The sequence below is a fragment of the Chelonus insularis genome, unplaced genomic scaffold, assembly GCF_013357705.1.
Source record: "Chelonus insularis isolate UGA/USDA-ARS -01 unplaced genomic scaffold, ASM1335770v1 contig_239_pilon, whole genome shotgun sequence".
Lineage (NCBI taxonomy): Eukaryota > Metazoa > Arthropoda > Insecta > Hymenoptera > Braconidae > Chelonus > Chelonus insularis.
Window position 1 is genome coordinate 33,076 of NW_023276442.1, and position 24,338 is coordinate 57,413.

Below are 24,338 nucleotides of genomic sequence, written 5' to 3' on the forward strand. Positions count from 1 at the left end.
ATTTTTTTTTTGTCATATAAAAACCGTTATAGCTACAACAAATATATTTTTAATAAAATAATTACATAAATTTCATGATAAAAACTTTGTAACGTTATTTTTATGCGCATGCGAGGTTCAAATTTTATTTTTACAACTACTACTGTCAACACTACTATATACACAACGACTACTTGATTCAAATTCAAGTTATCTGTAGTCGGTATAAAAATGAAAAAAAAACTATTTTACCAATTGTTAGTTATTTATTTTTGCAAATCAAAAAAATTTTATGACGCATGCGCTCAATTTTAACTTCTAGTCAGTCGTTTTAATGATAAAATAATACACAACAAAATTAATTATATAATTTAATAAATTTTTTAATTTGACAATAATCGAATTGATAAAAAGTAAAATAATTAAATTGGTGACAAAATGAGTCTTTCGCCTCGAGAATTAGTTAAACTATTGGGTATTATTGATGAAAAGAATATTGACACACCTTTGGATAACCTCATTAAAAGACTTCATCAAGAATTTTCACCTGAAGATAAATTTAGAATTGGTTTTACTATTGTTATGTTATTACAACAAATTGATTTATTACCAAATGATGTTCAACGGATAATAGCATTAGCATTATTGTATCATCTATATCAAGGAGAAGTTTTCTCATCGACACCTTTTGCTAGTGTATTTAACCAGATGCTAAAGCCAACGACAAACAACTTATCCATGAATGATGGCAAATCAACATCATCTGGACATATCCCTATATTGTCGCTCTGTGAAAAAAAATTTGTAGCAAATTTAATAAAATCTAAAGGTGGAGAAGCAGCAAAAAAAAGTCCCAAACAGTTAATAGATGATTTATATTTCTCTTCAATGACTGCTGGCGATTTTTTAACAAATTTACAATTGGAGTTGGAAGAATTTCATACGGAATTTTTAAGTATCAATAAATCAGGTGGAATTCCATCAATGTTAACTGATAATAATAGTACACCAATAAATGAAGAATTAATGTCTCCAATGCATGACAAGAAAGATGTTATAGAAAAAAAGACATTAGTTTTTGATGTAGATAATTCGCCGCCGTTAACAACTCCTTCACCTACTTCAAATAATCAATCACAACAACGACGATTAGCTCCTCCAATATATGATCCAGCTAAATGTGTCAAGTGGATGGATCCACCACCAGAACCGTCCGAGTTTAATTCTGATTTTGACGACAACACAACAATGTGTGTATCAAACAATACTGGTGCTGAAGCTCGACGATTAATGACTAAAGCCTTCAAAAGTGTTCTTACACTACAGCAACAACAACATTTGGTTACGGAATTGAATAAGGATCCAAAACTTGTTTATCACCTTGGCTTGACTCCAACTAAATTACCAGATTTAGTTGAAAATAATCCTTTAATTGCTATTGAAGTACTCTTAAAACTCATGCACTCAAGTCAAATAACGGAATACTTTAGTGTTTTAGTTAATATGGAAATGTCACTACATTCCATGGAAGTCGTTAATCGCCTTACAACGACAGTAGACTTACCAACTGAATTTGTTCATTTGTATATAAGTAATTGTATATCAACTTGTGAAACAATCAAAGATCGATATATGCAAAATCGACTGGTACGACTTGTTTGCGTATTTTTGCAATCACTGATTAGAAATAAAATAATTAATGTTCAAGAATTGTTTATTGAAGTTCAAGCATTTTGTATTGAATTCAGTCGGATAAGAGAAGCTGCAGCTTTATTTCGTCTTCTTAAACAACTTGAATCTGGTGATACTGCTGGACTCAATTCTTCTGCTAAAAAAAATCCAGAATCTTCATAAAGGAACTTGTAAACATTTATTTATTTAAATTTTATAGCGATTGAACTATACTTCTTTAATCAAATTGTATAATAATTATTAACCTACAATAAATATCATTTTCTCTGAATGATCATTTTCTATTATTATGTAAAAAGAATAAAATATCGACTATTGGATGCTTAATCATGTTATCATTTAGAAAATAATCCGCTATTTGAATTTATATTTATATATTGTTTTTATAATAGATATTTTTATTCTAAAATTCTTCTATTGAATAAACAAAAATTAACTACATATTTTTTAATTTATTTTTTATATTCCCGCCAAAAATCATTAACTGTTGGCGGTAAAGAAACAAAAATATTTATTAATTACAAGTAGAGCTTGATTATATGTATTTATTTTGAATATTCACCGAAAATAGTTATTTGTAATTGTGAAACTTTTTAATTTATATATCTCATGTTATCCTCTTAAATATTCAATTATGAATCCTATATGAAGTATATGTATATGTAGCAATGGTGGTGGTGGTGGTGGAGGTAGAAGTAGCAACAGTGTTAGACGGGGATGCAAAATCTTGTTATTTTGTACAGTATACATGTATATGACGTTAGAAATTTGTGTGTTTACAAACAATTTTTATATCTATAATTGATACATAATGTATATAGTAATGAAATGTATTTTAATTTTTCTATTATTAGAAATTTTTTGTTTTGATTTTTCACTGTTAAATGGTAAGTAATCTTTTTCCAAAATAAAAAAAATAATTAAAAACTTCTGTATAACCTCGAAAAATATGCTTTTATCAAAATTTCCGCTTATTCAACTTATTGAATATAAAATTATTTTATATAGAACAACACCGATATAAGAGATTTATAGGTGAGACAACAACTGCTGAACCAAAAATTAATTTACCTGAAAAAAATACTACAAATTCAAGCACCAATAACAATAAACAAAATTTATCAACAATAGCAATGTCAACTACAGCTACATATTCTAGAAATACGACTGATAGATTTAATAATTTACCATACACTCGATTATTAACTACTAATTCTCATTATACAACTTTTATGACAACTGCAATTCCGAAAATTGTTGTGGAATCAACTTCTACCATTCCAGAACGAAAATTTGATGTCTTGAGTTTCTTAGGTAATAAACTATTAATAAATAACATTGATAATTTATGTGATGCATTAGTTTGTATTAGTAAAAATTTTTTCTTATTTCAGGAGGATGTCTGTTTTCTTGTTGCTTAACTGGTATTGGTTTTTTTGGATGGAAAATGTATGCTCTACATCTTGAACGTAGCTATCGAACTATCTAAAATATTGATAATCTAAAAAATTTTAAAATATAGAATTTTTCTCATTGAAAAAAATAGTGTAAAAGGTATTTGAATAAAATATACCAAATAACTTATATATTTCTTTTCTTTATTTAATATATTCTAAAGATTTGAAGGCAATAAATCTAATTATACATACATAATATTATTAATTTGGCATTAAAACCCGTATTCTACTTTGAATTGTATTTCTTTTTGTAGATGACTTTTGAAGTCACTTTTTTTTTTTTAATTTTTCATTTACAATCAATTCAATTTACTTTAAAAAGTCAATTATTTAAAATTTATCATTTGTCATACAATAAATAAATTATCGTAGTTCAACCTCTTCAACCTCGTTTATAATTTGTAAACATACCCTGCACATCAGAATCATATTAATTAATGTATCCAATAATTCATACACTTTTTATAATACTATTTATTTATTTATTTATTTATTATCGTGTGTGATTGTCCAGTAATTTTTATTTTCTACACTGACATTTTAACATTTTATAAAGATATGTGATAATTAAGCCAGAGAATATATAAAATTTTTGACTAATACAGTGTTAACGGTCTCCATTTAACAAATTAATATCTCCAGATATTTTTAGTAGAAATTTTTTATGCTCTCGTAGTGTAAGAAAAAAATTTATTATCATCAATTGATTTTATTATTTATATTTATTGTTTATAAATCATTCAATCCTATTTTTTTAATGAATTGTATTTTGAATATTTAAATTTATGTGTTTTTGGCGAAAAAATTTTCCAAATAATTAAACATGAAAAATCTTATCAGTTTGTATAATTTATATAAGATATATTATATTTTACATAAATAACAACAAAAAATACAGAAACGTATTCAAAAAATAATATTTGAATACGTTAATTATGATCCCGTGTCTATATCAGTTTACAATTATCACGTATGTATATATATATATTTTCTTTTTACTGGAAGATTTTATGATGAAGATGATCTACAATTACAATGATAGGCGCTTATAAATCACCATTATTAACAATTAAATTATGATAATTTTTACTCGCGCACAAATATAAATTCATTATAATGACCCCAACGATTTTCTTCTAAATCAACGCCAGGTTTAAGATGTTCAGTAGAAGCACAAGCAGTTCCAGAACCGCAACTTGCAACAAGTTTAAAACCTTGTTCTTGAAGCATATCAAATGCTTGTTCAATAACGCTGTGTTTGAGGAAAAATCTCGATGTATATCTATCAGTTGACCCATGATCAGGATCTCGACTTTCATTTAGCGTTTCTCCAAAAACATCTCTACAAAGTGCAACACGTCCACAAACTAAAATTCTCGATAATTTGCGAAATTTAACATCAGCTAAACCATCTCGACCAAAAGAGAAACTTCCGCGATATCCCACAGTGATATAGCCGATGCCGCGTCTTCCACATAAAGATCTAGCTGTGACACATGATTCAGAATTAGTGTCAGTAATTGCTTTCTCAAGACCTGGTAATTTATAATAAACGGCCTCTCTTCTAAGACGTTCTCGTTCACGAAAACCCTCAGGAAGTGTCAGTGTATCATTGCGCAGAAAATCCAAAACGTATCGAAAAAGCACACCATCTCGGTCAAGAAAATATTTTCCCTTGGCATCTTTTTCAACTGGCGATTTACCAGTAAATATTGCTGATAACTGAGAATCATTATCTTTTGTTAAAGTTGACAATGATGTAGTGTAAAAGACTCCACCCACATTTAATTCTACTACGGAAGGTATTTCTGTTGTTTCTTGACTCATAATTATAAATTTTATTATTCAAACACTTTTTTACTTTATTTAATAAATATATCAAGTTTTAAGTATTAAGAGAATTTTTTATAATTATATTCTTTTACGAATAATTTAAAATATAAATAAATTTAATAATACAACAATATACGTATTTTGTCAACGTATATCAGCTCACTTTGTGCTTAGCACAGCAAGTGAATTACTCTATTTGCTAGATGCTAGATGATGATCAACGCGCAAGCGGACACGACTATACGCGCAGGTCTTCGTCGTCGATGCAAGCTATATGTAGTAGAATTCGATCCTATTTCACTCTCATATGAAGAGATAGCTAGTCATTTCCAATTTCTTTTTCTACCTTTTACTATCAATCTAATGTCTTCCTATTCATTTACATCTATTACAATATCCTACAATTTATTTTATTTTTATCCTCTTTTCTTTCCTACAGTTCAGAAAAATGAATCAATATTTACAAGACTAAAAGCCTTAGATTATGACATAGTAACTAATCATCAATCTAGATTTCAAATTCTAGAGTGAGTCATGATACAGCCCATCAATCAGTCCTTTATAATTAATCAATAATTTTGTAGTTTACCCAAACACATATTGCTGTATATTTTTTTAAAATTATAATAAAAGTTTTAGGGTATCATTTTTAGACTATTGTCAAGAGCAATAATCAATACTCTTTGACTATCAACTACCACTACAGATTAACTCATCCATAGCACTTTTTAAGATTACAATCAATTGAGTGGATAATCAATTAATAAAATTTAAACTCGGCCATAGGCATAGGATTTAGAAAAAAAAGTTATTAACACATTTTTCCGACATACACAATTATATTATTTTTATTGATCTTTTAGAACTTTTGACATGTATTGTAAATTACTACATTAAAATACCAATCTATAAATTTTTATGAATATATTTATACGGCATTAGTAATAATGTCAGAATATTTTTTTATTTTACTTGCGATACTCATATCAACATATTTATCTCCAATAGACACGACCATTCCACCAAGTATTGCTGGATCAACTTTAGAAGTCAGTAAAAGGGTTTGACCTTTTTTCAAAAATAATTTTAAAGTTCCTTCAAGCTTAGCTTTCATATCAGCATCCAGAGGCTTAGCAGTTATTACTTCACAAACTACTTCCCCTCTATTAGCTGCCATTATTATTTTAAATGCATTAATTACTTGATTTAACATTCCTAATCGACCATTTTCTGCCATAATACTAAAAAGATTAGCTGTGGCTTGATTAAGACCTATTTTTTTACCAACAAAATTGAATGCTTCGGCTTTTACTTTACGTTTAATTGATGGATCTTTTACGATATCTACAAGTTTTGGGTCTGATTTAAGGAAACCCTAAAATGAAAATAATAATTATTATCATTATTAAAATGTATATTTATAAATAAGTGAAGAGATAAATGTATAATTTTTATAAATAAGACATTAACAAACTTGAAATTTTATAAGGTCTTTTTCAACAGCATCAAGAGATGACTGTTTACTTGCTGCTGAAAATAATGCTGTGGCATATCGTCCTTCAATACCGAATACTTGGAGCGGAGGCTGTCAAATATATTAAAAAAAATAATAATATATAAATAATCGGAGAAGTTGATAAAATATTCGTTATTCCAATAGAAACAATTATATAATCAAATAAAAAAGAGAGAGAGAGAGAGAGAGATATGACAATCATAAAATTTTACCTTTACTAATTGTTGAACAGCTGAAGATGATGAAAATGACCTAGCCTAAGAAAAAAATCTATAAATGTTTATATCAAATATAATTCTATTATTAATCATCTTTTTCGCTAAAGAAAATAATTTATAATTTACATTTTCAGCATAAAATTATTTTGGAGTTATGTATTTAATAGAAATACTATTTGACACTTACGATAATGAATTTTGTTGAAGCCATTTCCAAATTAAATTATACAATTGAAAATTTAATTATTAAACTTTCAAGAAAAAAAGAGAATTTTATAGACAAAAATAAGCCGATTCTGCAATAATCTTTAATCATAGAATCACGAATGTACAGACACACGTATAAGTTGGTAACTTGAAGTGAAGGCTGTTACAAATGAATGAAAAATTCAATGTTACCAACTTATTGGTCGCAATATATTATCAATGTTACAAACATTATCGACTAAATGTACTAAAAGTAAATATATATATATATAAGAAACGTAAAAGTCGATGAGTTTTTTTAATGTGGAAAATTGATTAATTTCATTGTCACAAAAAATTAACTTTTAACAAGTATTATTTTATTTGTAGTTAAAAGTGTAGGTATATAAAAGATTATTAGAAAATAAAACAATGGGCAATTTGTGTGCATCTTGCTGTCAAGATTCATCTACGTACGAGGATTTAACACCTGATCCGGTGGGTCATTATTATTATTATTGTCATTATATTTATTTATTACTGAGAAAAATAGAATTGTTCATCTTTACATATCTACACTTGTCGTCAGATTGGAGTTAACATTGTTATTGAATTTATTAATTAAATTTTGTATTGAAAAAACATTTATAAGTACAATAATTATTTATTTGTAGGAAGTAAGAAGACAACAACAAGTAGAAGCTGCTGAAAGAAGAATGAAAGAACAAGAACAAAGAGGAATAGGAAATGTTGATGCAGTTAAACGTCAACAACAAAAGAGTATTGCTAGAGAACAACAAAACGAACAATTGGCTACTGCAGATAGAGATATACCTCTCAAAGTAAGTTAAAATTCTTTTAAATAAATCATCAATACGAAAAATTTAAAATAATGTCAATGCCTCCATGTCAATTTGTTTTGCTTTTTTCAGTGGCAAGTTAATTGATAAATCAAAGTGTATATTAAAAACTTGAATATTATACATCAAATAATGAAACTACGCAGTAAGTTAAGCTAATCAATAAGTTTAAAACATTTTCATGTGAGTAAACAGTTTTACTTTTTAATATCAGATGAATCGTAATTATATATACATAAATTATTGTTTATCAAATTAATATGATTACTTTATTAATTACACTTTAATATTTAATGAGTCAGTGTTAAGTTGTCCTAAAAAGTAATTAGTACACTTGTTAAGTTTTTTGACTATAATACACTACCATAATACAATTATGAATATTTATAAAAAAATTAATTAACTTTTGAATCGTTTATTTCACTAATTCAAACCCCATAAATTGATATTTATTCAAACCAAATGGTATAAATCTTTAAAGCATAGTATAGGGATCAATTCAATTAATTTTCAACGTTTATTAAACAAAATGTTTATATTATAAATTCAATTTTTTATTATAAAAAAAAACATATTTATATTTTAATTGTTATTGTTATTATTGTTATATTGTGTAAAATTGAAAACTGTTAAACGAAAAAAAAAGAATTTTTTAACAAATTTATTTTAACAATATTTAAAAATTTTCAGCCATTCTTTTACTACGAATAAATATTGAATGTATAATTTAAGGATTTATTATTAGTTTTCAATAATATTAAATATAAAATATCTTACTAAAAAAAACTTGAGTCATAATAATATGTATCAATTTACGATTGAACTTAATGTACAAAATTGAATAATATATGGATAGATGCTGCCATAATTTTCAATAACAAAATAATTCATAATTGTTATTTGTGATGAAGTTATATGCTACTTTTCTAGAGTATCATATACAAGGTCACAATCTGGGATGTCATTTTAGTTTCCAGCAGTAATCTACTTTCATGCCTATTACGTATAATTGTAAATAAGATTTATTTATCACATATATCATTCAATGGAATACTGTGATTAGTTTTTATTTTACATTCAAAATATTATCATAAAATTGAATAGTTTGAGGATTCTTTTAAGTATGTATTTCAATGTACTATTTTTCAATTACAAATGAAAAGATTATAAAATAAATGAATATTTAATACAATAAAGTAGTTTTTTTCTAAATAAATTTATTTTTTACAACTTTTTATTTTAAAAAAGAGCATTTTATATACAATTTAGATGACTACATTTTAAAATTAAAAATTAATAGAATATTTTGATTGATTTTCTTATTCTAGAAAAAAGGTGACACTATTAATAAATTATTTCATGATAAAATGAAAGAGTCCCTCAACCAAATTAATCGTTGTACGACTTTTATTATATCAATTTCTAATAAAAAAAGTCGTACAAAGATTTTACTGTAGATGATGATTTTTTTTTTTTCAATAATTTGTAGCAAAAAGAAGGAAGAAAATATACTTATACGATGTTAATTGATCAATGATATGTTATCTTAAAAATGAATCATACGCGCTGAAAGATTAGAATCTTCAATAGGTAACTCCCAACGTTTGTTCCATGTATCTATTTCTTCTCTATCTTTATCGTGTTGTTCTTGAGAACACGTGCGTAATCGACTTGCTTTTTCACATCGTCGAGATACTGACCAATATACAAAGTCATTAGGACATCTATACAAGTAGCCTTGAAGGGAATTTTTCTGATTTCTTTTGCACTTGTAGAAAACATTACTACAACCTTTTTGGTAGGGGTAATGACCTTCTCCCGGACACAAACTGTCACGTGTTGCTCTTATCTGTAAATAGAATTTATGTATATATATATTCATTTTTGAAAAAAAATTTTCAATTATGATGAATTATCAAGATATCACGTCATTAACTTACAGGTTGTATAGATGATTTTTCAATTTGTCGATAAAATCTAGCAGGTGTAAGTTCAGTATTACATGGTTGAGAATTTTCACTTTCTGCAAGGCATTGTACTTTTTCTTCATCGAAGATTGTATTTTCCGGACATACAAGAACTAAGATCTTTATTGCCATGTTACCTTCAGAAGTACATTGATAAAACATATTACAATATTTAGGATGACGTCGGAAACCTGTTGGACATACAAGAACAATCTGCTCGTCTGTCAAGTTTCCTAATGTGCAAGGAGCAACTGGTAATGAGATATCAGGTTCAATAGTAGTAGTAGTAGTAGTAATAGGTTTATCACTATCAGTACTTGATTCTGCTTCTGTTTCCGTTGTTGGCTCAGTACTTGTTTTACTATCAGATTCTGTTGCAGTAGAACCTGATTCTTCTATAGTTGTTGACTCGATCATTCCTTCAGTTGACATTGTTGAAGTGTCTATATCTTTTTCCGTACTTGTTTGATCTAAACCCTCAGTTGTAATTTCAATTTCAGTAGTCTCTTCAGTAAATTCTGTTGTTGTTCCTTCATCAATATCTAGAGATGTTGTTGTTGATATTTGTGTAGTAATTTCTGTTTCACTAGTATTTATTGGAGACATAACCGTGGTGCTCGGTGAAGATGAAGATGAACTGGAAGGATTACCACTACAATCTCTTAGTGGATAAATCGATTCTGGATAATTACAGACACTAATACTTGGATCAAATATTGTTCCAGGAGCACAATTAAAATGATAAATATTGTAACCATTTCCGTTATCTACACATCGGTAAAATTTATCACATTGCGTTGGATGTGGATAAAATCCTGTTGAGTCACACTTGATCTTATCATTCAATAAATTAGGCTTCGTTGATCCTGATGTATTGGAGTCTGTTGTCGATAAATCGGATGTATTCCTAAAAAAAATAATTTTTTGTTTATTATTTTGTTTTATAATTTTTCTGATATATTATCAATAAATTATAATTATATAAATAGCTTACAGAGTTTCCATTGTTGTAGAAGATTTTTCTAAACTTTCCGTTGTTGGTTCAGTATCTTTATTATTATTTTCATTACTTTCGTTATTTTTATTTGTTGTTATTGCCTCTATATTTGCTTGAGTACTACTACTGGTGGTAGTAGTAGTAGTAGAAGCAAAGATGGTCGTTGGCGTCATAGAAGAACTATAATCATTTTCTTTTGGTTTTTTAGTTGAATCCATAGGTTTTTCTGTTTCTTTAGTAAAACTAGGAATTTCATTAGTTTCAGGACTACATAATGATACTAAATGAGCATAATTACAAGTTAATATAGACTGATCCCAAGCAGTTCCTGGAGCACACTCAAAATTATATTTTGTGTATTTACCGTTTGTTTTGACACATCGATAAAATTTATGACAATCATTGGGATCTGCATAAAATCCTTCATCTTTACATTTTGATATAGCAAGTTGTTCATTTGGAGTTGTATTCGTTGACGATAGTGATGTACTTGTAGTTATTGTTGATGATACGTCGGATATTGAAGTCATTGATACAGATATGATAGCTTCAGAAGATGTTGAGGTTTCAGTGGGCATTAAAGTTTCTGTAGATATTGAACTTTCAGTTGTAGGATTTGTTTCTTCTTTGATAGTAGACATACTTATAGTTGTAGAAGTGGGTTTGAAAGAACTAAAGCCAGTAATATCATTAGATGGTTTTAATTCCTCTTTTGTAAAAGTTTCTGGCTCTTTTGTCGTATTTGAGTCTTTTTCACTTGTTGTTTTATTTTTTTTCTCGTCATTGTTTATTGTTCCTGTTAATGAAGCGTCTGTTGATCCATTATTAAAAGACGAATTACATTCAGAAACAATATATTCATGATTACAAGCTTGAATATTGGTATCCCAAGCTGTACCCTCACCACACTCGAATTCATACTTGATCAGTTTTTGTCCTTCCTGTGCAACACATCTGTAAAACTTTCGACAATTTTCGGGATTCGAAAAGAAGCCTTCTACAATACAATCATCATTAGAAATACTTTGAGGAGTATAATTTGCTTGAGTAGTCATTGTCGGAGTAATACTTGTCATGTCAAAAGATGAAGGAGTTGACGGATATGGAGTTAATGGTTCCTGAGTTATTGTAGAAAGTGAACCAATTGGTAATTGGGTTTGAGATGGTTTAGGAGTTACTGGGCGTAAAGTGGAAGGTGGTAAATATCCAGAACTTTGAGTAGGTTTAATGAGAACAGTTGATTTTTTATTAGTCGATTGTTGATACGAATCAGTTGTTCCAGAATCATTACTTTGAGTGGATGTTGGTTCAGAGAAACAGTTACCTTTAACTGCCCATTCATGATTACAGGCTTCAATTGTTGAATCCCATAATGTTCCTTCGCCACAAGTAAATTCAAACTTTTGATAATATCCGGTACCATTACTAACACATCGAATAAATTTTTTACAATCTTTAGGATGAACCATGAAACCTTCTCGCGAACAGCCAGAATTATCTATTCCCGTTACAGGTGGAGGTAATAATTCGGCGGATTCTATGAGTCCTTCTGTCCCACTGGTTGATTTGTATGTCGTACTATCAACAGATGGAGGAATATAAGAAGGAATATTACTCGGTTTCGGTAAAGATTCAGGAGTATACCCTTGGTTTGTATCCATTTGAGGAATGTAAGATGGATTATTATTTGGTCGTTGTTGACCATTTGAAGTATATCCTTCATTTGGATATCCTGGAGGAATATAACTTGGATAATTACTCGGTCGTCTTGAAGAACTAGGCCATGATGGATGTGGATATATTTCCTCTTGATTATCTTCGTAGTCATTCATATTAAAGTCTAAATCATTTTCTGATTTTCTACACTCTGGTCTTTCACTATCATTTGGATGAACACAAATGTTTCCTTTTATGTGAGAAAAAACTGTTCCTGGTCCACATTCAAATTTAAATTTAGTCAAAGGTGATGGAGATTCAGAAGTAGTAGTGCCCCAATTTACACATCTATAATATACATGACAATCTTTGGGATCTGCATGGTAACCTTCTTTGATGCATTGATAATGATTCTGAGCATTGACTTCTGTACATATATAGAAAAATGATAATTATTTAAATGCTTATATTTATGATTATAGGTTTAAAAGTGGTTGATCAATATTTATGTTTATATTTATAGTAATTTATTATAGTTTTTATCGTAGAAAAATGGAAATGATATTTTTTAATGTTATAAAGATATTGAAACAAGTTATCCCTTGGATGATAATTGATATGCTAGGGAGAAAACTCATAGCTGAAGCAATTGCCCAGATAATAAATGATGAGAATGAAAATGTACAGAGCATATCTGTTGAATCGCCAAGGGCTTTAGCAATATAAGATATTGAAGGCTGTCCTCGTGAAACCTGTTTGACGGCAGCAACATCCGCAGAAAAGATTCTTAAACTTCCAATCAGCAAGTGGGTAAAAATAGTTTGAGTATCTCAATAGACGAGTACATAATTCAATACACGTATGCCACCATAGATTATTATTTTTTAGTCTATATTACATGGTCAGAGCTAAGAATACTTTAGCATACCTCGATAAATTAGAGATGCCACAAGTAGTAATGTCTTCACTGCTGAACTCCAAACCAGCTTTGGTAATTCTTTTTTTGTATCTCTGTTATAACAAATTAATTATACTCATTAGAATCAATAAATAATTTAGCGGAAAAATTTTTTTTTATACATTTTTTAAATCAATAATTGAAGATTTGATGAGTTTATTTGAAAATAAAATTAGATAATTGATATAATTATATAAGAATGAAAATTATGATTTATCGATCAATAGTATTTTTTCAAATCACGAAAAAAATAAAACAGTTGTTTAAGTTGAAATTCCTGCATAAAAAGTCGATTGAATCTCACTCTGACAGTTATTTAATCGTTAGAATTGGCGGATATCCAATAAAAAATCTCTATTGAAACGGTAAAGACGAAAAATGAGTAATGTTTATTTAAAGAATATGGCAAAAGATTGCTATACGGCTATTGAATAATTGATCTTTATCAAGAATAAAAAAATTAAAATGCTTGAATCATTTATAGGAATTTGAAGGATCAAGAAAGTCAGACAATGAGCCTTTCTCTTGTACATACTATGAGGGGAATGATATCTCGTGGGGGTTAATTTCGCTTACTATCACGATCATTATGACATAATGCAGAAAATTACATGAATGTAATATGTAATTGAAGTGTCAGTGACATTACACCTTTCAGTTTATTTTTCAATGTTACTTGATAAATAAATTAATTTCATGTTTAAGGTATGCCGTATCAATTATTTGAGCTAATTTTAAAATAAATTTATCATAAATTATAATTGAAAGACAAATTGTGTGTATTCAAGACATTGAATTCCAAATTTCTACTTCCTTCAACAGCTAACGGTCAACGGTGTTTCATATTCATCATAATCCAGAATACATCAACTGTGTTATTTCGCAACAAATGTGAGTCATTTACACAACATAAACGAGCTATGAATACTTGGCAATATTAATAATTAATGAGTTTACTGTACCGAAATATTTTGTTTTTTTATCAATAAAAACTAATTTTTTTCATCACAGAAAATATTTTAACGGTCTTATTGGCTCTGAATCATTGAATAATATACAATTTATTCAATTGATATCACTGGCTTTTGTATGACCAGGAATGATGTGTATAATTTTAATTAAAATTTTTACCTTTTTTTAGGAAAGAATAAATTAAATAAAATTCAAACGCCCTTATGCTATTTCCGTATGAGTTGATGAAAGAAAAATAGTATATTTAGTCACGTATTTTCTGTGAAATTTTACAAAGTCAAGTGTGCAAGCTATTAAAGGGAAGCAAAAAATAAAAGTAGTATGAATAAAACGTCATTATTTATAAATGTATGTACTCGAGTAGGTACTCTGTAAGTGAAGATTCAGTAACAAGCAAAATGATGAGGTGAACCCGGCTATTATTGCAATATAGATAGACTGGACTGGGTAAGAGCACAACCTTGACGCGGTTATTTGCAAGGCCGCAAGGTACACTACGGCATAAAGTTTCTATTTTCTTTTTCGTTGATGAGATGGTGATAATGACCACTACTATTTACTACAATAACGTTGATAATTATGATGACAACATTACCATCATCATCAACAACAAAAACAACAACAACAACAACAACAACATTAACAATGGTAATGACGACAATAACTATGGTTGTGATGATGACGACAACAATGAGAAGGACAATAACACAAGAGGTCAACTGATTCTTTGCAATTATCCTCTTTGTAAGTTTCTTACATACTACCTATAGATATTTGTAATTAAAGGGACACAAGTTAAAATTACTTGTACGTGTTTTGATCTTTTCTTGCCTTTTTTTAAGAGTTTTCCTCTCACTACATCCATTATCATTCCTTATATTACACTTAGGCTATATTCTTATCCGCATTTTCCCTTTAGCACATCCTCTACCTTTTTTTTTTTTTCTTTTTCTTTATTATACAGCTAATGATTTATTCTAAGAACCAAGATTACCTTGATTACCATGATTGATACCTATTTTACACAAACACCCTTTTGAATGATATTATAGTAAATATGTCTTGATGCACTGTTTATTGAAGAAAAAAGTTTAAAGATATTTTTTAAAAAAAGTTCAAGTGGTATTTTAATGGCGTGAAAAATGGCTAAGGATGAACAAGGGAAGTCACTCTGATAGTACTGATTCTTTTCCTTCCGTTTATGGAAACTCCTACGCGGTTTTAAAACACAGTACCTTAGATTCAATGTCAACTACTGCTATTTTAATTAATAAAAATTTTATCGTCTACAAAAATTGATACAAATATTAAGATTAATGAATCGTTAATTGATCATTATCTATAGATATCATCGACTAAATATAATTAATTTTGATATCAAATGAAAAGTGATACAAGTATAAAGAGTGAAGAAGGAAAATTATAACTTGAATTTCGGGTACAAGTAAAGAGGAAGAAGTTTGTCCATGACAATACACAAGAGTGTCTGCATAAATAAAATAATTGATGTCATATTTATTTCACTATAATTAAAAATTAATTAAACTGAAACGTGAAATTAATATTTAAGGTATCTATTGCAGAAATCTTGAGATAAATATGGACATTGACCTCGATTATTTTGAAGGACAATAGATAAATTACAATGATAATTATATGATGCAATGGAGATTCAATTTTGTGGAGCGTACATCTATTTACCATTATTTCTGTAATTTACTATTTTCTTTATCCTTTATTATTATTATTATTATTATTATCTTAATATATATGATTATATCAATTAATTAAATTGGTAAATTAACACAAATATAAATAAAATCAGTATTTGAATAGTACTTTAAGTGATTAATTTGAATTTCTACTTACCCTTGCCTGATCATTATAAGTAGAAGATGATTGTGTGCTCGCACTTGTCACCATCAAATACAGTCGTGAGTGTTTAACTCAATTATTTAACAAAAATTTTTCATTAATCAACATAAAAATATAAATAAAGTGTAAGGAATAGTATAATATTTTTTCAATGAAAATAAATGAAGAAAATTAGTCAAAAAATATTGACTTGTAAGAGAATTACTGAAATGGATCCAAGAAATTTCTTGGGGATTTCTGTAAATCAGTCTCTTTATCACGATTCCTGATCGTGGTACGTCCTGACAAGGAGTAAGTCCCAGGGACTCGGATGGCTTCTACTTATAAAGACTTGCTTCACTAGTGCGGCAGACGTGTGTGTTTTTGCGAAAAAGAATCACACAAGGCGCCAGGTGGAAGGGGATACAACTGTGTCGTGATCATTATATTGATACTGCTAGACTACATTGCACCAAGAGTCACACTTGTCTTACACCTCATATAATTATTTCTTTTTTCCTATTTCCAACTTATCGTAATAATCGCAACTCGAATAATATGATCAAGTAAACAATGTGGTCTTTAATTTTTTCGTTATGGGGAAAATATTTTATCAAGTCATTTTTTCATAATCAATAATAGTCTGCCAATTGTGAAGAAATATTATGGTGGTAGTTGAGAAGTCGCATGAGATTGGACGCGTTAATAGAATTCCAAGAGCACAGAGTCAACGTCCCATGTGAATTCCTTCTCAGAACACAAATATTATTCTTTGAATGTGAAACTTGTGCATCTTGAAGATAAATCTTGTATAATTGACACTTGAATTGGATATTTCTGAACACTATTTAATTCACCATTATTGGTAATATGTATAATAAAAATAATTCAACGAGTAATATTAATAATAAGAGATTCATGTAACAACAATAATCGACATTTAATAATTATTTTATCTCAATTATTTATTAATTAGGCGTATTAATTATTTCATTTAGATATTTTAATGTTTATTTTCAAAGTTATAGATCGAAAAACAACAGTTGTAAAGATAAATATAGATATATGTATATCTATGTGTAATGGTTTATATTAACCTTGCAGTGATTCTTCAAAGTCAAGATAATTGATTTGTTTTAAATATATTTGCCATCGTTTCCAATTAAAGATTCTATTATTAAAGTCGGATATCCGGGTGCATAATTATATAATTGTATTGTTTTCAATATAACTTTAAATTTATCATGAATTTTATTTATTTTATAATGAAATATTTCACTGTTATTAGTTACAAAAAATTAATGTTTATATTATTTAATTCTATGCATATCAAAATAATGACACGATAACGCTTGGAATATGTCGTATTAATAAATTTTTTTATATTTAAAAAGTATTGTGCGCATCGAATGATTATTGGCTAATAAAATTGTCCAATCGAAACAATTTGAATGAAGTAAGGGAAAGAAGGAGGAATTGAACTTTAGCGAATCTAGTGGATTTTTTTTAAACTTTCAAATGATTAGAAGCGCGATTTTTTGAATAATCAAAATGATTGATTACATAATAATTGAAAATTCACTTAATTACAATATTTATAAATTATCGTTGGTAAAGATAAAATAATCCTATTAAATGATATGATAAAATTTTAATACTTTTAAGATTTAATATCATTGATATAGGTGTTGTACATAATTGACAAAAAATATACATATCTATTATATTTGTAGAAATAGACATGCGCATGTTGTTGAGAAAAGAAATGAAGCTATTCCTTTCGACACTTGTTGTTTAATTTTCGGTGTTATAATTATACAGTATAGATATTGTATATTTATACCAGTTCAAATATTCAGCAAGTGAAAAAAAGTTTTATTATAATTTTTTGTTCAACTTAATTTTATATTTACAATGGATTAAATTAAATCAATACAAATATATTAAAAAGTATGTATTCTTTGAATAATTTCAGGATAATTTAAAAAATTTATAAATATTTTGTTATGTATATTATGTAATTATCTATGATAAAGGTAAATATTCGAATAAAAAATTGTGAAATTTATTAAAATTTATATTTTTATTTTAGATAAACAACAATGGCAAACATATATCCATCGCTACCTCGATTGTCAGTAAAAGATAGTTTTGATGATGAAGATTTGACTGATATTGATGATGAAGTATTTATAAGAGATGGAAAAATTAGTGGAGGAAAAAAAATTAATGATGATGGTGGAGTAAAAAGGCCATTAATGGCACCAAGAAGAAAAGCTCAAATGAATTTTAAACATCAAAAAATATCATCAAGAGCTTTACTGTTACCTATCTGCTACGGACTAATGGCGCTAGTCATACTTTTAGGATTGATTCCACTCTGCGTAATAATAATCAATATATTCCCTGTACCTTTGAATGTTATACAAAATTTTTTTCCTGCTAAAGTAAAATCGATTACGAATGCCACCGATATTCCACCTTGTACTTCACTCGCTTCAAATGTTGTTTGGGTCAAAACATTACCTAAATTAACTTCAGAAGCTCCTTTAAGAAGTTTGGATGTTAATAATGATAATATCGATGACATTATTATTGGATTCAGTACAGGTTTTAATAATTAAAATACTCACGAAATATTATTATTATTATTGTTATTATTATCATTATTATTATATATAGTTGTTATTTTATGTTTTTATTGTTTTCTTTTTTATTTTTTTTTTTCATTTTAGATTTTATAAAATCAGTTGATTTATTTTTCGTTTAAACATATTATAATATGTGAGTTGATTTATTTACTTTTATTGTATAATTATATCTCTTCATAATCTCATTTTATTAATTAATCTTTTTCTAGGATTAGACACGCTTGATGCGCCATCCTTCCTCTGCAATCTCTATTTCAATAAACAACCACCATGTTTAGGAGGAATTTTGGCATTAAATGGAAAAAACGGTGAAACATTATGGACACATTGGACAGAACATGCAATTTTTTCAATTGATTGTGCACAAGATATCAATGATGATAAGATAAAAGATTGTATAATAACTGGACGTGATGGAATATTACATGTTATAAATGGACATGACGGAAGCATCATTTGGCAAATTTCTATCAAAGATTTTCCAAATGAAGAAATTGTTCTGAATGTTTATGATGCACGTTTCATTGATGATGTTGATGATGATAACATCGGTGATGTGATAGCTTCGCATACAATACAAGCAGGAAATTTACGATTTAGTGAAATTGTCATTTTTTCTGGAAAGAAAGGAGATATTATAAAAACTGTCGAATTCTCGAAACATGAACAATTATTTATTGCTCCACAAATATTAATTCATCCAGATGGAGAAATAATTTACTTACTATCTTCAAGTACTTCTGTACAGTTGCAAGGAGGGCTCTATATAATTTCTCAAACTGATTTTCTGTACACAAATTTGGTAAGATATTATATATTTTTACTTTCTTAGTTTTAATATTTTTCAACAATAATTATATTTTTCTTTATTTAGGCAAATTTAAAAACATTACAACATGGTAGTGGAATTTTACTAGCCCCTATTTTAGTTGATGTAACATTAGATGGTACAGCTGATATTATAGTGTCATCATTGAATTCAAAAATTACCGCTTATGATGGTTTAACTTTTGAGTTAATCTGGAACTATACAGTACCTGATTCAAAAGTAATAAGTATACCTATACCTGGTTATTATAATGACGATAGTATTCCTGACATTATGGTTAAACACCAAATTGATCCAATATATTCTTTATCAACCATTTTGGACGGTAGAACAGGGAAACCATTATTAGAAGAACCAATAAAAGACAGTGGAAATGGACAAATGTCTGGTTTATCTCTTTCAGTTGATGGATCTGGTAACGATTGGTTTTTATATTGGTCAGCCAATTGTCTAAATCATGATAATATGGAATATAGATATCATTTTTCACAAGGTCAGACTCTTTTATCAGTAAGTCATGCAAATTTATGTAGATTAAAGTTCAATACAACATTAAATACACGATTAATGGCCATGAGTCAGCATATTGGACCACCAGGACAGTCTTTGTATTTTTCCAAAGATTGGAAATCAGTCGAATTAAATAATTCTATTGATTATCAATTTAAGAAAAGTGAAAATAGATTTGATTCAATTTTATCTACAGACGAAATAAATAATGGAATGGAAAATGGACCAATGATGGCTCAACAGTCATCAAATATTTTGAGAATAAATTCAGTCAAAGATGAAAAATATCCAATAGTTGTTGATAATGATGATGATGATGATGGTAATGATAAAAAAAATATTTATTCTAATTATGGTACTGATTTTAAGCCAAAAATGTCGAATGATTTTCCTGATGATGAATTGGATTGGAATACTTTACGATTAGAAAATAATGTTCGATATAATGAACCATCTAATGATAATTTAAAACATGAGATTGAACAAAATGAATTTGTTGATGCTTCTTTACTTGAAAGAAAAAAACGTAATCTCGATAGTGAAATAAATCAAAGTATTCAAAGACAACCCCAAACAGGACTTATATTACCATCATTGTCAAATAATTCTAACAAAGTGTCTGTGGATTTAATTTTTTCAACATACTGGCTACCACCATCAAAAGTATCTCTTCTACAGCAAGATCTTGAGTGTATTCGTATTAAAGAAGAAAAAGCTATGCGAAAACTAACATTGTACGAACGCGAAAATAATATTGAAGAATGTCTAGCTGATCGTGGCATTAATTATCAATCATATAAAGAAAAAATACGTAACGAAAATACTAATTTTGGACAAATGACCGTGTATAGAATTAAGTTGGAATGTATTTGTCCTGACGATTTATTATCTGGACAATCATGTAAAAATATTTCAATTCATCAAAGATGGCCAGCACATTTAGGACAATCAGGAGATGGATATTTTTTGCCATTTCTTAAATAACATATTTAAAAATTTTCAATAAATATCTACTAAAAATATTATTATAAAAAATTAAATATATTATTTTATTACATCATTTTAAAAAATACATTCACTTATATGAATAATCAATTGAGTGAATTTATTGAATTGTAATGTTACATATGTAATCAAAGTGTTAATAATTGTTAAAGTTGAAAATTTCTATATATACATATATTAATTTTCAAACTATTGAGTACAAATATCATCTTTCGATATTTTAATAGTTTCTTGAGAAATATTTAATAGAGTATTTTCAATTATATAATTTTCATTTTATACTCCACATTAATAAATTTATCTCAACGAGTTTGATCAATACTGGGTGCTTGTTTCGTTATCATTAAAATTTTTATAAAGTCCAAACTGTTATATCTGAATTAATGCAGTGTAACTTGAAAAAGAATATATTTATAGATGAAATTTTTGGAACTTGTGAATCTTGTTTACAAACTTTATCTAAAAATACTCTGACTAATTATCGAGATGGTGAAACTCAAACTATTCCTTGGGAGCCACCCATTATATCCGGTAATAAAATATAAGTAATTTATCTTATGCATAATATTAAATTTTTTTATTATTAATACAGAAAGTACTCCTGCAGTGCTTACTCTAACCAGTTTAACTTGGGATAATGGATTACCTGCGGGTATAAATGAATTAAATATCATCAAAAAAATTGACATAAAAAAAGCATGGGAACTAGTGTTACCTCCTCTTGACTCTAAAATAAATTTTCAATGTTATAAAAATTTAATCACAGAAATGGATAAAGATAAATGGGCATTTCGTAATAAAGTAAATCAATTTTCAGTTAAAAAAAAATTATATTTTTTACTTGTTTAATATATTATTTTTATTTTGCATAGGAATTACAGTTAACAGTAAACTCGAAACTTGATGGGATAAATAAAATAATGAAAATAAAAAATTGTGATAAAAAAAAAAAACTAATCATGAGACTTGAAAAGTTTTCTACATACTTGAATTATTTAAAAAACAAAGAAATAAATCGGATAAAATTTGATATGAATAGAGAGTTGAGAAAATTAGGTGTTAAATATAGAGAGAAAAATTTACAGCATAATTACTTGCAAAAAGAAGATAATTTATTAATACGTAAGTTTAATAATCAGTCTTCATAAGGTAATGAAATTATTTATTAATAAAAGAAAAAAAATAATTTTAATGATTCTCGTTTAGATGAAAAACAAATTAATTTGATACATAAAAAAACAATGTTTAAAAAAAATTTTGGAACAATTACCTCTGTCCCTATAAATTGCAATAAGATGTGTTTACGTGAGACTAGATGGACAGAAGACAAGCTGAAGACTTTACACGTAGATTTGAAGAGAATACGACTGAATCCAATATCAAACAAGATAAATTGTTTGTAATGTGAGCATTTTTAATACATTAATGCTTTTTTTTAACAATACAATAATATCTATAAAAATGAACATTGAAATAATGATTACAATTTTTATTAGAAAAAAATTTATTCGAATTAACTATCTGTGGAATTATTATTACTCAAAAGGTTATTAACGTATTTTTTAAATTTAATATCTTTAGCATCACTAGAAACTTTCCGCTCAACGATAAGTTTCCTTTTTTTTGCTTGTAAATCTTTGTTCATATTATCATCTACTTGATTAATGATATGTTTTCGTTTAATTTGACCGTCAATTGGTTCAGGTTTTTGAGATTCTTCCCGTGCACGACTTAATTCAGCTGTCAAATCTCCCATTTTTTGTTCCCATTCTTCTAAATGTCTACGCATTTCAGCAATTTGTAAATCTTGTTCATGTATTTTTTTCGACTGTTCTTGTAATTTTACACTTTGAAGACGCATTTGGCAGCCTTGTCGTTTCATACGTAAACGTAATTTACTTAATCTACTTTTTACTGATAAAAATGATAACTTATTCTTTTTAGTTCTATTATAAATTTTCTTAAACGTTTGATTTAATTTATCTGAAGAGACAGTCTGAAAAGAAGTCGATGAAGGACCTCCACTGTGGTGATGATGCGAAATCATAAAACTACCACCGGGTAATTCAAATGTTCCAACACCACTGACTCCTGCTGCAGCTGCTGATGATCCAATACTGTGTTTGAGTGCTGGTAAAATTTTTTCATCAAAGTGTTCCATTGCCATACTGCTAATATCCCGAAGTTCTTGGAGTATTTCGTGAGCTCGAGGTGGAGTTTTTGAGTCTCTTATTAAACGCAAAACGCGAAAAATTTCATCAATTACCTATGATTTATAAATTATAAAAATAAAATATATTTAAATCAACAATGCGTGTTATTGATTAAGAAATAACCACTTACCTTTCCAGGTATAAAACAACAAAGATGTAAGTTGACATATTTTATAAATGTCATAGATAACATGGAAATACGAGTTTCAATAGCTGTCAATACGTCACAATGTCTAGCTAGAGGATGACTCCTACGTTCTGATTCTCTGCGAGGTAATTGACTTTTGACTGTTCGTAAGCATTGTGCATGATATTTTTCCATCAAACTGAATCCACGATTGAGTAACTTTTGGCATGTACGATCAAAATGCTTACAAACCTATTGAAAACATAATAATTTATTAATACTAATAAATTATTTTTAAAATATATTATTTATATAAAAACTTACAAGGCGATTTTTAGCAATTTCATCGTAAGATAAATTAGACAAAATCGTTTCGAGTACAACATCAGGAAGATCAATTAATAACATGTTTAGATAATTTATGTTTGTACAAAAAGTAACTTTTAATTTTATTCAATAAATGTTTCGTAACAATTTTCTATTTTGATACGTAAATGGATAAATTTTTAGTTTAAATCACTGAAATTAAATAATTTTTCTTGAGATAATAGGTAATAGAAAAATGGCAGGCAAAACACTAAAATCTATGCAAAGAACATAGAGACTAGTATAGAAACCCAATCTCATATTAATATTCCGACTTGGTTTCTAACAAAAAAGTTTCCGTATCTCACTACTAGGTGGCGTTATAACTACCCGTGTACGTCGGTAATAGTTGCTCTATTGATAACAATTTTTCTCTACGATAATTGCGGAGATTTTTGGACTAAAAATGGATTAGCTGACAATATAATGTTTCTATATTTGTTTTGACTTTCAATACGTAAATACTAATATACATATATCAATAGTTATTTG

The 24,338-nt window shown here is 27.7% G+C and overlaps 9 protein-coding genes across 10 annotated transcripts; 5 read left to right on the forward strand and 4 right to left on the reverse strand.

Moving 5' to 3' along the window:
* Positions 1 to 271: 271 nt before the first annotated feature.
* Not11 (CCR4-NOT transcription complex subunit 11) lies at positions 272 to 1,884 on the forward strand. Its single transcript, XM_035079189.1, has one exon. It carries the CDS (start codon positions 418 to 420, stop codon positions 1,831 to 1,833), a length of 1,416 nt encoding a protein of 471 aa, XP_034935080.1. The 5' UTR covers positions 272 to 417; the 3' UTR covers positions 1,834 to 1,884.
* A 233-nt stretch (positions 1,885 to 2,117) lies between these two features.
* Positions 2,118 to 3,209, forward strand: LOC118064521 (uncharacterized). The gene is made up of 3 exons (XM_035079190.1): positions 2,118 to 2,558; positions 2,680 to 2,985; positions 3,066 to 3,209. The coding sequence occupies exons 1-3, from the start codon at positions 2,483 to 2,485 to the stop codon at positions 3,158 to 3,160; spliced, it is 477 nt and encodes a 158-aa protein (XP_034935081.1). The 5' UTR covers positions 2,118 to 2,482; the 3' UTR covers positions 3,161 to 3,209.
* An 805-nt stretch (positions 3,210 to 4,014) lies between these two features.
* On the reverse strand, positions 4,015 to 5,130 carry Ktl (BTB/POZ domain-containing protein Ktl). The gene has a single exon (XM_035079178.1). It carries the CDS (start codon positions 4,953 to 4,955, stop codon positions 4,215 to 4,217), a length of 741 nt encoding a protein of 246 aa, XP_034935069.1. The 5' UTR covers positions 4,956 to 5,130; the 3' UTR covers positions 4,015 to 4,214.
* Positions 5,131 to 5,786: 656 nt separating this feature from the next.
* On the reverse strand, positions 5,787 to 7,062 carry ATPsynO (ATP synthase subunit O, mitochondrial). The gene is made up of 4 exons (XM_035079191.1): positions 6,883 to 7,062; positions 6,690 to 6,734; positions 6,436 to 6,546; positions 5,787 to 6,336 (listed from the first exon to the last, which is right to left on the reverse strand). The coding sequence occupies exons 1-4, from the start codon at positions 6,904 to 6,906 to the stop codon at positions 5,890 to 5,892; spliced, it is 627 nt and encodes a 208-aa protein (XP_034935082.1). The 5' UTR covers positions 6,907 to 7,062; the 3' UTR covers positions 5,787 to 5,889.
* A 246-nt stretch (positions 7,063 to 7,308) lies between these two features.
* Svip (small VCP interacting protein) lies at positions 7,309 to 8,229 on the forward strand. Its single transcript, XM_035079181.1, has 3 exons — positions 7,309 to 7,379; positions 7,556 to 7,723; positions 7,814 to 8,229. The coding sequence occupies exons 1-3, from the start codon at positions 7,314 to 7,316 to the stop codon at positions 7,826 to 7,828; spliced, it is 249 nt and encodes an 82-aa protein (XP_034935072.1). The 5' UTR covers positions 7,309 to 7,313; the 3' UTR covers positions 7,829 to 8,229.
* Positions 8,230 to 9,205: 976 nt separating this feature from the next.
* Positions 9,206 to 16,450, reverse strand: LOC118064518 (location of vulva defective 1-like). Its single transcript, XM_035079187.1, has 5 exons — positions 16,161 to 16,450; positions 13,290 to 13,372; positions 10,703 to 12,788; positions 9,682 to 10,615; positions 9,206 to 9,590 (listed from the first exon to the last, which is right to left on the reverse strand). Exons 1-5 carry the CDS (start codon positions 16,172 to 16,174, stop codon positions 9,288 to 9,290), a joined length of 3,420 nt encoding a protein of 1,139 aa, XP_034935078.1. The 5' UTR covers positions 16,175 to 16,450; the 3' UTR covers positions 9,206 to 9,287.
* Positions 16,451 to 16,711: 261 nt separating this feature from the next.
* LOC118064515 (uncharacterized) lies at positions 16,712 to 21,170 on the forward strand. 2 transcript variants are annotated; one of them, XM_035079183.1, is made up of 4 exons: positions 16,712 to 17,010; positions 18,238 to 18,755; positions 19,006 to 19,598; positions 19,671 to 21,170. In XM_035079183.1, exons 2-4 carry the CDS (start codon positions 18,248 to 18,250, stop codon positions 21,117 to 21,119), a joined length of 2,550 nt encoding a protein of 849 aa, XP_034935074.1. In that variant the 5' UTR covers positions 16,712 to 17,010; positions 18,238 to 18,247; the 3' UTR covers positions 21,120 to 21,170. The 2 variants fall into 2 exon arrangements, with proteins under 2 accessions (XP_034935074.1, XP_034935073.1); XM_035079182.1 differs by lacking the exon at positions 16,712 to 17,010 and adding an exon at positions 17,895 to 18,095.
* Positions 21,140 to 22,574, forward strand: LOC118064517 (cilia- and flagella-associated protein 91-like). Its single transcript, XM_035079186.1, has 4 exons — positions 21,140 to 21,671; positions 21,733 to 21,941; positions 22,013 to 22,262; positions 22,347 to 22,574. Exons 1-4 carry the CDS (start codon positions 21,524 to 21,526, stop codon positions 22,541 to 22,543), a joined length of 804 nt encoding a protein of 267 aa, XP_034935077.1. The 5' UTR covers positions 21,140 to 21,523; the 3' UTR covers positions 22,544 to 22,574.
* On the reverse strand, positions 22,286 to 24,052 carry pall (pallbearer). The gene is made up of 3 exons (XM_035079184.1): positions 23,805 to 24,052; positions 23,484 to 23,732; positions 22,286 to 23,406 (listed from the first exon to the last, which is right to left on the reverse strand). The coding sequence occupies exons 1-3, from the start codon at positions 23,886 to 23,888 to the stop codon at positions 22,654 to 22,656; spliced, it is 1,086 nt and encodes a 361-aa protein (XP_034935075.1). The 5' UTR covers positions 23,889 to 24,052; the 3' UTR covers positions 22,286 to 22,653.
* Positions 24,053 to 24,338: the final 286 nt, after the last annotated feature.